General features: G+C 33.9%; 1 protein-coding gene across 2 annotated transcripts; it reads right to left on the bottom strand.

Moving 5' to 3' along the window:
* Positions 1–1,053: 1,053 nt before the first annotated feature.
* On the bottom strand, positions 1,054–8,151 carry LOC145133072 (uncharacterized). Of its 2 annotated transcripts, XR_013718382.1 has the most exons (12): positions 7,981–8,151; positions 5,112–7,771; positions 4,928–5,028; positions 4,746–4,836; positions 4,538–4,648; positions 4,358–4,423; positions 4,189–4,248; positions 2,506–3,063; positions 2,313–2,432; positions 2,116–2,235; positions 1,881–2,010; positions 1,054–1,318 (listed from the first exon to the last, which is right to left on the bottom strand). XR_013718382.1 is itself a non-coding variant. In XM_079068014.1 (11 exons), exons 2-11 carry the CDS (start codon positions 7,698–7,700, stop codon positions 1,945–1,947), a joined length of 3,882 nt encoding a protein of 1,293 aa, XP_078924140.1. In that variant the 5' UTR covers positions 7,701–7,771; positions 7,981–8,151; the 3' UTR covers positions 1,562–1,944. The 2 variants fall into 2 exon arrangements, 1 of the variants encoding a protein (XP_078924140.1); XM_079068014.1 differs by lacking the exon at positions 1,054–1,318 and having other exon boundaries at positions 1,562–2,010.
* Positions 8,152–13,969: the final 5,818 nt, after the last annotated feature.

Genomic DNA, 13,969 nt, shown 5'->3' with positions numbered 1-13,969 from the left:
GGTTGGGGATAAAGCCTTTCAAATCTAATATCAATAATTATCAAGAATAATTCAATGATTTCAAATAAGTAACACATATACTTTTAATCCAAAATCCCAAGTCAATCTCAAACTACAACACCTCACTCATCCCTAAGATGAGAATTAGTCTGTGTAAAAGTAGCACAAAACACATTCTACGCCTATGGACTCCAAACAATAGGAGCATATACCCATCATACATTATCTACACAAGATGGTAGCTAACCTCGAGTGCAAGTGAGGTGTCTAGAATTCCATCATAGATTTATAAACCCCAAATCATACAAGCATCGACTTGCCCAAACGTAGGTACCATGACCCTAAACCATACAAGCATAGACTAGCCCAAGCGTAAGTATAATAACGTTTGGTCTAAAATGCTTGGACCATACAAAACTCAAGCCATCCTAAGTGGATGCACAATTTCATGCTCAAATCATTTTCAAAATAATCAAAGAAATCCCATTTGAATCAAAGCTCTTTCCAAAATTACTTTTTATAAATGTTGATTAACATAACATAGCTATAGGTTAGGCTATAAGGAGTGCTTTGGAGATTCTTACGCATATATCTCACCATAGAGATGGCCACATCATCCAAACAACCTCCCACATGATTCTCACCAAGATTAAGAAATGGTGTGTAGTAGTAAGGAAGTAGCGAGTTTAGAGAGGAAAAAAAACAGGGGGAAGAAGAGAGAGATAGAGAGAAGGAAAGAGATTGTGATTTGCAAAGGATAGTAGTCTCACTCACGGAGCATCACAATTCAGAAGGTTGGTGGTGGTGTTTGGATGCAAGTCACGCATGACTTGGCTACCTTACGCATGAAAAATCTATACTCCATATAGCCTTATCAAAGAGAAATAGCAATTTAAAATCATCAGTGTTATAAGAATATGAATTAATATTTATTTATTTTAGTTTATTTATTTATAGTAAAGTAATTAAATTATTTGTATTTTATTTAAGTTTTTAAAAATTTATTTTACTAAAATTTATAAAAGTTCTAGCCCAAATGCGAGTGTTGCAGAATTAGTGTATGAGGACAAGCATTTAATGCATCACATCTTCTGTACAGACAAAGAGCATGCATGAATGGTAAAAACAAGCAAAATAGTTGATACTTTCAAGTGTAGAATACATATTTTTCTCGATAAAGACAAAATATTTTTCACCAAAAGTATAGTTTGAACAATAATGTTCCCCGCATCGATTTCTAAACGGGTATAATAACCCATGCATGCTTAGATGCTCGAGCATCGATCTTCATAGAATATTTTGCATCTTGTATTGTCATCTGCGTAGTATGTATAAATTAGAGTCATTTTTCTATATGGGGATTCTTTTTGTTAGATCTGATCAAGTTAACCATCGCGTGTGTTGGGTGATTAACAAAAAGAGTGTTTACTTTTCATATCGCCTTGTCATATTGAATGTGCCTTGAATAAAAATCAAATTTGGCTTATTATTTAATGAGATTATTCAAACTATGTTAGCACATCATTGTCAAATCAAGCATACCAAACAAGTCACATTAATATGCACTAATAACTTTTCTTCTTATAATATGATAATCTAGAAGTACCCAAAATACATAACTTAAGACATCATCACGACATAACTATATCTTTTTGACGCAAAATTAACTCTTATATTTGTAATAAAAGACCAAAATCATACCAAGATTCAAAAATCTAAAACATCCCAAAAAACTCAAATCATTCCAGATTTTGTCAATTTTTACCATTCTTGGACACTAAATCATGAGACACAAAATTCTCTGAAACCTGATATTCGGAGATTATGGACCAAAGGCTATTTCTGACATTTTACTTTTAAATTCAACTCTCTTTGTTTACCTTGTTTGAGCCGTTGTCCACCCACCTTGAAGCAAAAGCACAAATATGAAAATACCAGTCAAAATTATTGTATCTTGAAAAGATTCTTCAGTTTCACAACCAGCCTCCATTCTTCATTCGACAACTCATCCTGTAAAAACACACAGATTTAAAGTCAACAAATATTCTGTATGTGATAATGTGAAATTACTAACTATGAGAAAATTTAACATTTTAATTTTTTTATTTTACATACCCGATAATTGGCTTTTAGTATATCAATGGAGTTCCTTGAGATATGGCTGACAAGTTCATCCTCCATTTCAAAATGCCTCCCAAACATTTTTTGTTGCTCTTCAGCATTGCTTCCGGTTATCTGCCAATTTAAAAGTAAGATATTAAATTTTCTCATTTTTTTAATAAACGAGACATTTAAAAAGGAAAGATGCATACCTTGATAGCCACCTTTGATCCTTTTTTGGCGATATCGACTGGCTTGTGATTATTCTCAATGGAAGAAATCCGTCCAATATCAATAAATTCCCTTTGAGGAATACATATTGGAGTTCCAATCTGCACACACATAACATTATTGCTTTTCTACTTTGAAAAATCTACTCAATCATAGCAGAGCAACAGAAATTACCTTAGCAATGCCCTCAAGAACATCGACACCCAGAATAATGGGATCCTTCTTGTTGAACACACAATTGGGCATGATTTTAAGAACACATGGAAACACAGCATCTTCAGCAGCTTCTTTCTTCTTTTCTTCTTTAAGATTATCAATATACGCCTTGAATTGATCAAACAGATGGTAAATGATATCAGCTAGAAATATCTTCACCCCAAGGTCGTCTGCAAGCTCACGTGCCTCTGGGGTCACTTTGACATCGAAAGCCAGGATTGTTGCATACTCTTTTCTCTTTTCCAACATGACACTCGCCTTCATGACATCTTTCTTGTGAACAGGGCCTATGCCTATACCACTAACAGGTATGTTTACAGCTGGAGTCTTTAAGAACTCCAATAATGCCTCCAGTGATCCAAGAGTAGATGCTTGTACATAAACTCCTTCACCACTTTTATCAATTCTGCTCATTACATTTCTCATGTCGTCCATCACGGATTCCTTGATTTCATCCACGTCATCATCGGGTCCCACCACGTATAGGGCTGTCCCAGCCACTGCATGCTCAAGATTCTGCAATTAAAACAAGTTGAACAGAGTTAGGGGCCGGTGTTTGGTTCAAAGAATATCTATCAAAGGAATTAGGGTTTGCTTGGTATGATGGAATGGAATCACAAAGGAATGGAAAGAGCAATGTAATGGAATGGATTATCGCATTCCACTATCATGTTTGGTGGGCATAGAAGAATGGAATGAGTCTTTCGAACATGTTATGTACAGTTACAAAATTAAATCGATAAATAAAGAATAAAATGTTATTTATAATAATAAACTTTAATCAAATAGAGATACATTGCAATGAATTGCTTATAAGAATATTCATATGTTTGAAATATATACTATTTGTATTTCAAATTGTCCAAAAAAGTTATTTAATTGCACTAACAAAAAAAAATACAAAGATAAAATATCAAAAGTAAATTAAATTTCAAAATAGAATTACAATCAAAAAATACTTTGTTATTTTTAGGAAATAACAAAGAGTAATTTCATTAACGTTTTGACATTTTTTAAAAGTATAAACTAAGTTATAGTTACAATATAGCATTCCATTCTATCAAATAATGATATTTTTTATTAAACAAAAAAGAACCCCCTCCCCCATGGATTGAAAATCAGCCCATGAGAAGGCATTACATTCTATAAGGAATGTTCATTTCCATTCCAATGTGGCAAACAAACAGAATTTTTTTTTATTCACCCAACACTTTAGAACCTGAAGGAATTGTATTCTATAATGTGTTTAGTTGACAGAAAGTTGAATGGAAATCAATCACATTCCTTTGCTATATTTTGATTGGCTTGTAAAGTTATCAAATAATTGGAATGTATATTATGTTGAAGTAACAATGTGTTTTTGTTTTAATCAGTTTATGATGACAATTTTGTCTTTTGGCAACCAAACACACCAGAGAATGGAATTCAAGATTCCAATTCCAGATCCATTCTAAACACGCTCTTATGTTACCTGACCTACCAAGAATCTGGTGGTCACTGATAATGATTGAATGGAATCAAATTAAAACTTTGGTATGACCATGTTTCTCAAAAGAAGAAAGAAACATGGCATCTATTGTAGTCAGTTCAAAAGATTTCTCAGTTATCTAATTGATGAAACAAGTTGCAAACTAGCATCACCTGGGCAGTAATTTTGATCCCTTGTGCAGCCTTGATTTCTTTATGGTGAATGTAGGCTCCCTGAATCAAACAACAAACAAACTCATAAAGACTGGAGATAGCTCACGAATTTGAAAATGAACATATGTCAATTTTAAAAAGCCCAAAAAGGTTTAAACAGATCCCTCACCTTTACACGGAGTTCCTTCATTGGATGAGGAGTCAACAATGATCGGATTGTTGTATGAATTGGTCCCTGCACATGAAATTTGTTAAACAAGAAAATAGCATCATTCGTTCATATATTTATTAATTATAGCATACAAACAGAAAGTAACTCGAATGTACCAACAAAGTGTTTTGCACTTGCCTGAAAGCCACAAACAACAATCTCATCTCCTTCATGAAGCACCCCATTAACCAAAACCACATCAATGGTTGTTCCAAGGCCTTCTATCACTTTAACCTCCAGCACCGTACACTAACAAAAATTCATTCCAAGAATCAGTGATCAGAACTCTCATAGAAAAGGAAAAAAAAAAAAGGTGAATTGGAAAAAGAAGATATAATAAATATACCTGAATATCACTGCTGTATGTAAGTTTTTCAATCATTGTCTTCTGAGCCCATTGAACAAGTAGTAACAACATCTCAGGTATGCCTTCACCACTGTTTTGCCCCAAAAAGCAAAGATTTGGTTCAAAGTTCAAAACCCAGTATTCAAATGGTGTGTGAACAGCAGATCACATAAAAAAACTACCTGATAGCACTTGTGGGTACAATACTATAAGTTTCTCCTCTGTCTTTGTTCTTGCTGTACAATTCGGTATTCAATCCTTGCTCCTTGAATTCTGTAATTATCTGAAGTCACAAAGCACAAATCATGAGAAAGCCAGCAAGAAAAGAAAACAGATGTTCTTGTGGGATTACAAATTTACAATTACCTGAGTGAGCCTATGCTCAAATTCAAGTTGAACATCTTTGGACTGAAGTTTCATTGCTTTCCCAATTGGTGCATTGCGACATGTTTTCCAACCATATAATCTGTCAACCTTATTCAAGGCCACGATGAACTCTGTATTCCTCATTCTCAACAGATTTAGTGATTCAATAGTCTGTGGTTCCAATCCATGCATAATGTCAACAACCAAAATGGCAATATCACATAACCCAGAACCCCGAGACCTTAAGTTCTTGAAGGACTCATGGCCAGGTGTATCAATAACTAATAAACCAGGGACATTGAGTATTGCATCAGCTTTCAATTCTTTTGTTCTCTCACGAATGTTCTCAGCTGGAATGTAAGTGGCACCAATTTGTTGGGTGATTCCTCCAGCTTCACCTTCTTGAACATTAGTCCTTCGAATACAATCAAGCAACTTGGTTTTCCCAGTATCAACATGACCCATAATGCAGCATATTGGGGACCGAAGCGTCTTTTCACCATCTTCTTCTTCCTTCTTCTCTTCCTTTTTACCCTTACCTTTGTTTGCAACAACTGTTGCAGGTTGAGTTTCCTTACTATCGTGATTTTGATGCATTTCTTTGGGTACATTAGTTGCCCCTGAATCATTACTACTCTTAATCTCCTTTTTAACTATGGGTGCAGATTCAGGTTTAGGTTGAGGTGCAGTGGATTCCTCCTCATCAGCAAATGCACTTATACCTGGCAATTTGAGATCAGCATCATCCCAACTCTTTGCATCCCATTCATCATCATCTTCTTCTTCTTCTTCTTCTTTGTTCCCATTCTCTTCAACTGACTGAGCTTCTATCTTTTCCATTTCCATGTCATCAGACTTCTCTACTTCCACGTCATCAACCTTCTCTGCTTCCGTGACTTCATTAGCATTGGTGGAAGGACCTTTGCCATTTGCATGTGGCTTTGATTTTTTTGTTTGGTATTTGGGTCGTTTTGTTGGTGCAGATACAGGCAAACCACCAGCATTTGCTAGTATTTGATTCCTCATTGCCTCCAATCTTCGGGCTTCTTCCTTCTGTTTTGCTGTCAAAAGTTTTCCTTCTTGTTTCTTCTTCAACATTTTTTCCTTTTCTCTTTCCTTCTTCAAACGTTTTTTCTCTTCGGCAATCCTTTCAAGTTCTTCTTGTTTTAAACGCTCCTCTTCTTCTTTCCTTAGCTTCTCCTCTTCTTCTCTTTTCTTTTTTTCCTCGGCTTCTTTAAGCCTTGCAAGTCTTTCTTGCATCTCTCTAACATGTTTTGGAACCTTCTTATCAGGTACTTTACTCTTTGATTCAGCTTGTTTTTCCTCCACAACTGGGGCTGCAGCTGTCTTTAACCCTGCAGCTTTCTTTTCTTTTTCCTTTTCTTTCTTCTTTTTCTTTTTTTTAGCAGCTGCAGACTCTACAGCCTCTTCATTCGTATCCTTTTCACCACCTTCATCTGCTGGTTCTGCCTCAGGTTGAGCCTTCTCCTCCTGTGGTTGTTCTACAGTGGCAGAAGGTGGGGGAGGGGCAGAGGCAGGGGCAGAAGTTTCACCAAGTTCAGCAAGAATTCTGTCCAGGTCATCTTCTTCCTGAGCTGTTCTTCCACCTTTCTTTTTCTTCTTTTTGTTTTTGGAAGTTTCTGGTACGACATCAGCTTCTTTGTTAGTAATGCTGGTGCTAGGCTGTTCTTGTTCATCAACTGCATTCACTGTGTTACTGTTTTTCTTCTTGGATGGCTTCTTTTTACCAGAAAACTTTATTGTAGAAGAGTCTTCATCAGTCAACCCTGAAACTGAAACATCTTCATCTGTCCCTCCACCAGCTAATGCAACATCAGGTGGACTGGTTTTCTTCTTTGATGACTTGGTAGACTTCTTCTTACCAGAGAAGGTAATGGGGACATCATCATCCTCATCACTTTCTTTCTCGTTTTCTTCATCTAGCAAATGTGCAGCTGAAAATATACTACCACTGGTTTTCTTATTAGATTTGGATGATTTCTTCTTCCCTGTAAAGGAAATGACTGGCTCGTCTTCATCCTCAGATTGTTGTTTTGATCCTGATTCGTCTAGTAAATCTTCATCATCATCATCATCCCCAATTGCAGCAAATGCAGAACCAGCAAATGAATTACCTCCCTTTTTGGACTTTGATGGCTTCTTCTTTCCAGTAAAGACAAGGCTAGTATCCTCTTCCTCACTGACATCGTCTTCTTCATCCTTTGTTACTTCAGAAGTTTCATCATCTTCATCACCAAGTAATGCAAATGATGTTGAAGCACCAAATGAACTCCCACCTTTTTTCGCTTTGGACTTTGATTTCTTCTTCCCGGTAAATTGACTCTCCTGAGGATTATCACCATCCTCCACATCTTCTTCTTCTTCTTTTATTCGCGAATTCTTACCTTTCTTACCTTTTTTCTTACCAGCAACCGGTGCGACATGCTCTTCTTCCTGAACTGATTTCTCCACGGACACTTCTGTTCCAACAGAATACTCATCATCATCAATTACTACAGCTTTCTTCCTCGACTTGCTCCCAACCGCACCTCCGTCCTCCTCACGAGCTGTCGGCTTCTTTTTCCCCATCAATCTAATATGATGTCGACAAATAAACTACTCCAATCACACCAGTGCAGACTCAAAACACCTTGGGAACCCTAAAAACACAAAAATTTCAACACCAGACTACATCACAAAAAACATACATATTCAAATCCCAATCTACAAGCAACAAATAAACTACAATCAAAAAGCATTTTCAGATTAGTCCGTCCGACATCGAATCAAATCTACAACAAAAGCATGAAAATCGAGTACAGAGTTGTGGTAAAGAATAGACGGTAGCATATATAGATAGATATCTTACTTGCCGATGCGAATTCGTGATAAGTGTATGTATGATGATGAATAATATGGATTGGGAAAACTGTGATTGATACACAGATCAGTTGGAAACGGTGGAAGCAAAAAAAAAATGAATAAAGAACAGGAGAGGAGGTATGGGAGTGACGATGAAACGAAAGAAGGAATTATTTGTGAGGGTGCGTTATATGTGTATTAGGGTTGCAATGAATGGCTGGGTGCGGCTCGGCTCCTAGAGTAAATTTTACAATTCTTTTGGGCTAATATCATAAAAGTCCTTAAGTTTTCAAGAAATTGTGGGTTTTACCCTTTGTTGTCTTTTAGGTTCATTAAAGCCAACTATTTGATTTAATTTTTACATTTATGCCCTTTTAGAGGGTTTCCCGGTTAACTGCCTGTAACACACACAAGTCATCTAACTCATTGCAGTTGAAACCATTGAATCAAACACCAAGTTTTCTTCTTGATTCAAATCTACAAATCGGGAGAGTTTTGTTCTTGATTCAGACATGCAAATATAGACTTAAAGGTAAATCACCATCTCTATTCTTCATAACTAAAGACGCACACAACAACCATCACCACCTGTTCATCGTGCTCTTCATCCCCTGTTCTGTTCATCATTTTTTACAAAAACATCACACCTGAAATCCACCACTTCTACCATCACTGAAATCCACCACAACCACCATATCTACATTGACATGGTCCACCACCACCTCTCCTTTTTTCCCATATCTAAACTCAGCTCTTGTAAAATTTTCCTCCTCATTCAACCCATTCACCATGGTCATCTTGAAAATACAAAGGAACACAAAAATACACATATAAAACACAAATCAGTAGCAAATCATACATTTGTGTGTTGTGTGTGAATTTTAATCACATAGCATATATTGGTGAAGCCCAAAATGGGTGCGTTATCGACGACGAAGAGGTTTGAATCAGACGATGAAGGTGATGAACAAGTGACGCTTGGACTTCAAGGTCTGAATAGGGTGATGAATGGGATAAATAGACGATTAACCCCTTTGCTTTGATTCATGTTTTACTTTTGATGCCGCTTAGGAATCATTCAATTCAATGATGGAACCGATCAGTTTGAGCATGACAGTGGCAGAGAAGCTCCTTATATCAATCTGCAGAATTGGAAGGGAAATATGATGGATGAGATTGATCCGTTGATGGAGGAAGAAAAGCCTGATCAGCCACAAGCCCTAATCTTCAAAAATGTGGATGATGTTGATGGATTCAGGTAAACGGAAGAAAGGGATGTTGAGGTTTGTGTGTATAATGAAGGTGTGAGGACGTGCGTCGACGAGAGGGGGTGGAGCTACGCCGGTGGACCGGCTCTGGTTGTGGATAATATTGATGGCGACTCTAAGGAGGCGGTTTTAGAGGAGCTCCACCAATCTTTCCCTGGGGGAAATATGGGGGCGGGGGTTAAGGTTCGATTCAGAAGGAAGAAGAAGAATGGAAACCAACATGGTTAGATTCATTGCACCATAAGAGAAGAAGAAGAAGGGTGAAAAGAAGAATGATGTATGGGGATGAAGATGACAATGGGTGGAGAGTATAACCAGGTAACCGGTTGTTTACTTGTTAAATGGAGATTTTGACACAATTAATCCAAATATCTGGCTTTAATGAACTTAAAAGACACCAAAGGGTAAAACCCACAATTTCTTGAAAACTCAAGGGCTTTTATGGCATTAGCCCTTTTTTTATTAGACAAACTAGACGAATTCACGCGCGTTGCGCGGTGCAGGTTAAAAATATATTTTTTAGAATATAGTTTTCAGACACCTTTTAGTTAATTCGATTCATTAATTTAGGTTCTTTTATAATTATTATATTTAATGTTTTCCTTTTAACTATGTTAAAAAATATATATTGATTTTTTTTAAACATTATTTGATATTTTACTGTAGATTTTAAATTTCACACTAAAGTTTTACGTTTATTTGATACATTAATGTAGGTTATTTATTTAACTATATATTGAAGTTAACAAATTAAGTATATCATATTGATAAGTCACAAATTCTTCCATTTATGATAATGTTTACAACTAAAAGCGTATTTAAGTTAATAAATTAAGCATATTGTATGGAAATATGAAAAGTTGGGAGTTTCAAATGAATGTGGTGAAAGAAAAAATGTTTCCTTTATAATATAGTATGATATGATATGATATGATGATATGATGATTATAGTTTTAATTTTTAAGTCATTGTGATATATACAATTATTTAATAATTTTATAAACCGTTTAAATTTGTGTAAATTATATATCAAACATATGATAATCTATATATAACGGGTAACAAAATGTATGAACAAAAATATGTACTACAACTTTTAGTAACATAAAAATACAAAAACATCTATTTTAACATTTGTATTAAAAAATATATATATACAACGAATAATAAAAAATATGAAAAATAAACACTATAACTTTTAATAACATAAAAACACTAAAATATTTATTATAACATTTATATTAACTTTTCTTATTTAAATCACAAATCTCTTCAAATACATTAATGTTTTTAATGAGCAAAACTTTACAACCTTATAAAAGAAAGGAAAATAAAAAGTTATTAGTGATTACTAATTAATAATCATAAGTTAAAAAACTCTTGAGTTGTAACTAATAAACATACATAAATCAGAAAACTCTTGAGTTGTAGTGTGAGTTTCAAATGAATACGGTACTTGGAAATGTGTATTTATTATTATTATTATTATTATTATTATTATTATTATTATTATTATTATTATATTCGTCTAAATAATTGGTTTTGATGCATCATTTTAATCCCTTCAATTATTAAACATAAATATATTTAATTATAAATTTATAACATACATAGGTGCATATATATGTTAAACAAATCACATATAATATATATTTTCGTAAATGTCATATGTAATTCTTGTCATAGTAATATGAATAAATTACTTTCATATGAAGAATATATCATGATAAGTCATCATAATTACATATCAAATGTTAAAAATTATGTTATTTTTTAAATATTGTCTTGTAAATATGTTGTGTAGGATAACCCAACAAAAAAATAATAGAAAATAAACATAATCAAAATAGAAAAACTACAATTAAATAAATAAGAACATTGGGTGGTTGAATATATAAATAAACATGTTACATAAATATACGTTTAAATCAAAAGAAAAAACTAATATTCGTCTACTTTGCTCAAACAAAAAAAAACCTATATCCATTTTCTGAATCTTCTTTTTTTATTTAACACCATTCAACCATAGAAACTTGATGACAATTCTTCACTAACCTGCAATCAAAATGTTTTTCATTAAAAAGAAGAATGAGAAAGATATTCCAAGCAAAACATTGATGTTTGGAGAGTCACATTCAAGATTGAGTAATACATACAAATCACATATAAAGATAAAATGAGAAATTAAATATAAAGAAATAATAGAAAAACTTCATTTGTTTTGGTTGAAAGAAAAAATCATATTACAATTATCATCGATGCGACATAACTCATTTCTTCAAATCATCATATATGGATCGTGAATGCTTCAACTATATGAAAACTTTTGAATCATAATATCTTCAACCAAATGACGACTTTTTGTAAGAAAAATGTACTAATATAACTACATATATAATGAAGGTGAAATGGTGTGGGGTTTCAAATGCATGAGGTGTTGAACTTATATAGTGTGTGATTTTCTTAGAATGAGATTATGTGTGATTAATTACTTTGAAGGTGAAAGGGTGTGGAGGTTTCAAATGCATGAGGTGTTGGCAAATTTTTATGGGGGTTTCAAATGCATGAGTTTCAAGAAAAAATGCTAGCTTTATAAGTATGTATGATGTAAAAGTAAAAGTAATTATATTTGACAAATTAAATAATACTATATCCTATGGTTTACCTGATTTAAGTACAACTTATTGAAATTTTTACCCGTTCGGTTTTATGGTTTTTCTTTTTATTTTTGGTCGGACCATATTGCAAAGTCTTTTTTATTTTTTTTTCATTTTATACTATTGTTATTCATAAAAAAATGAAAAAAGAAAATCATGTATTTGTCTTGGTTTGAGTTTGTTCTTCATAAACACTCAAAAACATCTTCATGAACACAATTACACACAACGATCTTTCTTTACGTCATTCCAATCCGTTGAAACAAGTAAACCTTAGTTCACCTGATGGCTCGATTTCTATCGGTCGAACTTGCATATTTCTTTCAGATTCAGCCACCGATTTACCAAATGGCTTCCCTCTTTATTCCCTTCCACTGCTCGCGTTCTTTTCAATTAAGCTAAATATGTATACGTTCACGTAGGAAACCGATCTAGAATGTTTGACCAGTGTTCAATTGTTTGAGGGAAATGTTGGTGTACAGGTGTGTTTATGTAAAACCTTGTTATTAATATCAGTTTGGTGACATGGATGATGTTTATGAAGAGAAAGGGAAAAGGTCACTTTTAGTTGATTGGAGATTGTGTTGTTCCATAAAGATATTACCATAAAGATGTTGAATGAACAACATTTAGGGAAGCATGTAAGACCCTAATTTTGGGAATTACTTCCCTTTCTAAAATGTGAGTTGCATATGATTTCTAAAATGATATCCCTACTTTTTGGTGAAGAGCATGGCTAAGAAACTATGCCTGGAATTTATTTTTATTTTTTTGCAAGTTTGATAGTTGGGTATTGTGTATTTGATGAATATGTTAGAATTTCCATTTTCCAAAAAAAAACATTTATTTCAAATATTAAATACTCCATTTTGATTTCCATTTTCATATATGGGGACTAACTTAGGAAAAAGTCATATTTTGTGTGTGGTTTTGTTTCTAGAGCGGTTTTTTGGGCGAAGGTGGAAGGACAAGGTAAAGGAGGTATGGGCAGAAATGGAAGTGGTTAAAGTTGGTGATGATAAAGGATAATAGTGATAGTCGTTGGTGATGGTGGTTGTAACGTCTCGATTTTCAAAATAAATTTTTCATTTTTACGATAGAACTATTAGATTAATGTGTCTAAACTCATAATTAAATTGGTATCAGTATATAGGGGTGTCGAACGGGTAAAATTTTCGGGTTTCGGGTAGAACGGGTATTTCCTTAAGAAAATAATACCCGATACCCGACCTATATTGTAATTCGGGTTTTCGGGTTTCGGGTATTCGGGTTTGAGGTCGGGTCGGGTAATTATCGGGTATACCCGAAAATTTATTAAATGACACTTATTGATAATTTTTTTTATTTATTTACTTTTACATGTTGGTTGGTTTAATAAAGAATCGGCTAGGAAAATACTCCATACAATTAACAAGTACATATATAATAACAATACAAATCATTATAATATGTTATGTACTTTTTTAATTCCATTCCGTGCAATAGTGAGAAACTAAGAATTGTGATGACGGTTCAGTACTTCAGCTTCAGCGTCGTATTCCCTTTGCAAGTTTGCGTCGACTGTCGAGTCGTCGTTCATAAGAAGGAAACGGAGGGTTTTGTTTTATTTGAAGTGTGCGTACGTGACTGCATTATATATTTGGTATTATTTAAAAAACGAATTCGGGTATACCCGAAAATAAATATTCATACCTAAAACCCGACCTATATTATTATCGGGTTAACCTATTACCCGAATGTTCATACCCGTTACCTGTTTTACCCGACCCGTTCTACCCGAATTCGGAACGGGTCGGGTGGGTAGAACGGGTTTCGGGTTTTTTCGACAGGCCTATCAGTATAAGCAAATACATTTTTAGGTTGTCATCATAACAAGACATAGTTAGAAATGAGATTAGGAGAGAGAGAAAAAAAAAATGATGTGTTAATATATTATGTGATTAATACATTAATTGGGAATAGATAATTGATATGTTAATTTGTTATTTGATTAATAAATTAACATGAGATCAATAGTTAAATAATTGATTTGTTAATTTATATAGTTAATAAATTAATAAGAAATCAATTA

The sequence above is a fragment of the Lactuca virosa genome, chromosome 1 (genome assembly GCF_052849685.1).
Source record: "Lactuca virosa cultivar CGN04683 chromosome 1, Lactuca_virosa_CGN04683_v6, whole genome shotgun sequence".
Taxonomy (NCBI): domain Eukaryota; kingdom Viridiplantae; phylum Streptophyta; class Magnoliopsida; order Asterales; family Asteraceae; genus Lactuca; species Lactuca virosa.
This window is presented reverse-complemented; position numbering and strand designations above follow the sequence as displayed.

What these genes read in the sequence shown, in the direction of transcription:
- LOC145133072 (XM_079068014.1), bottom strand. Translation starts at nt 7,700, where the DNA reads ATGGGGAAAAAGAAGCCGACAGCTCGTGAGGAGGACGGAGGTGCGGTT. An exon ending in GTACCCACAAGTGCTATCAG is followed by an intron (nt 4,837 to 4,927) that starts GTAGTTTTTTTA and finishes GGGGCAAAACAG; the next exon opens with TGGTGAAGGCATACCTGAGA. An exon ending in TTGTTGTTTGTGGCTTTCAG is followed by an intron (nt 4,424 to 4,537) that starts GCAAGTGCAAAA and finishes TTTCATGTGCAG; the next exon opens with GGACCAATTCATACAACAAT.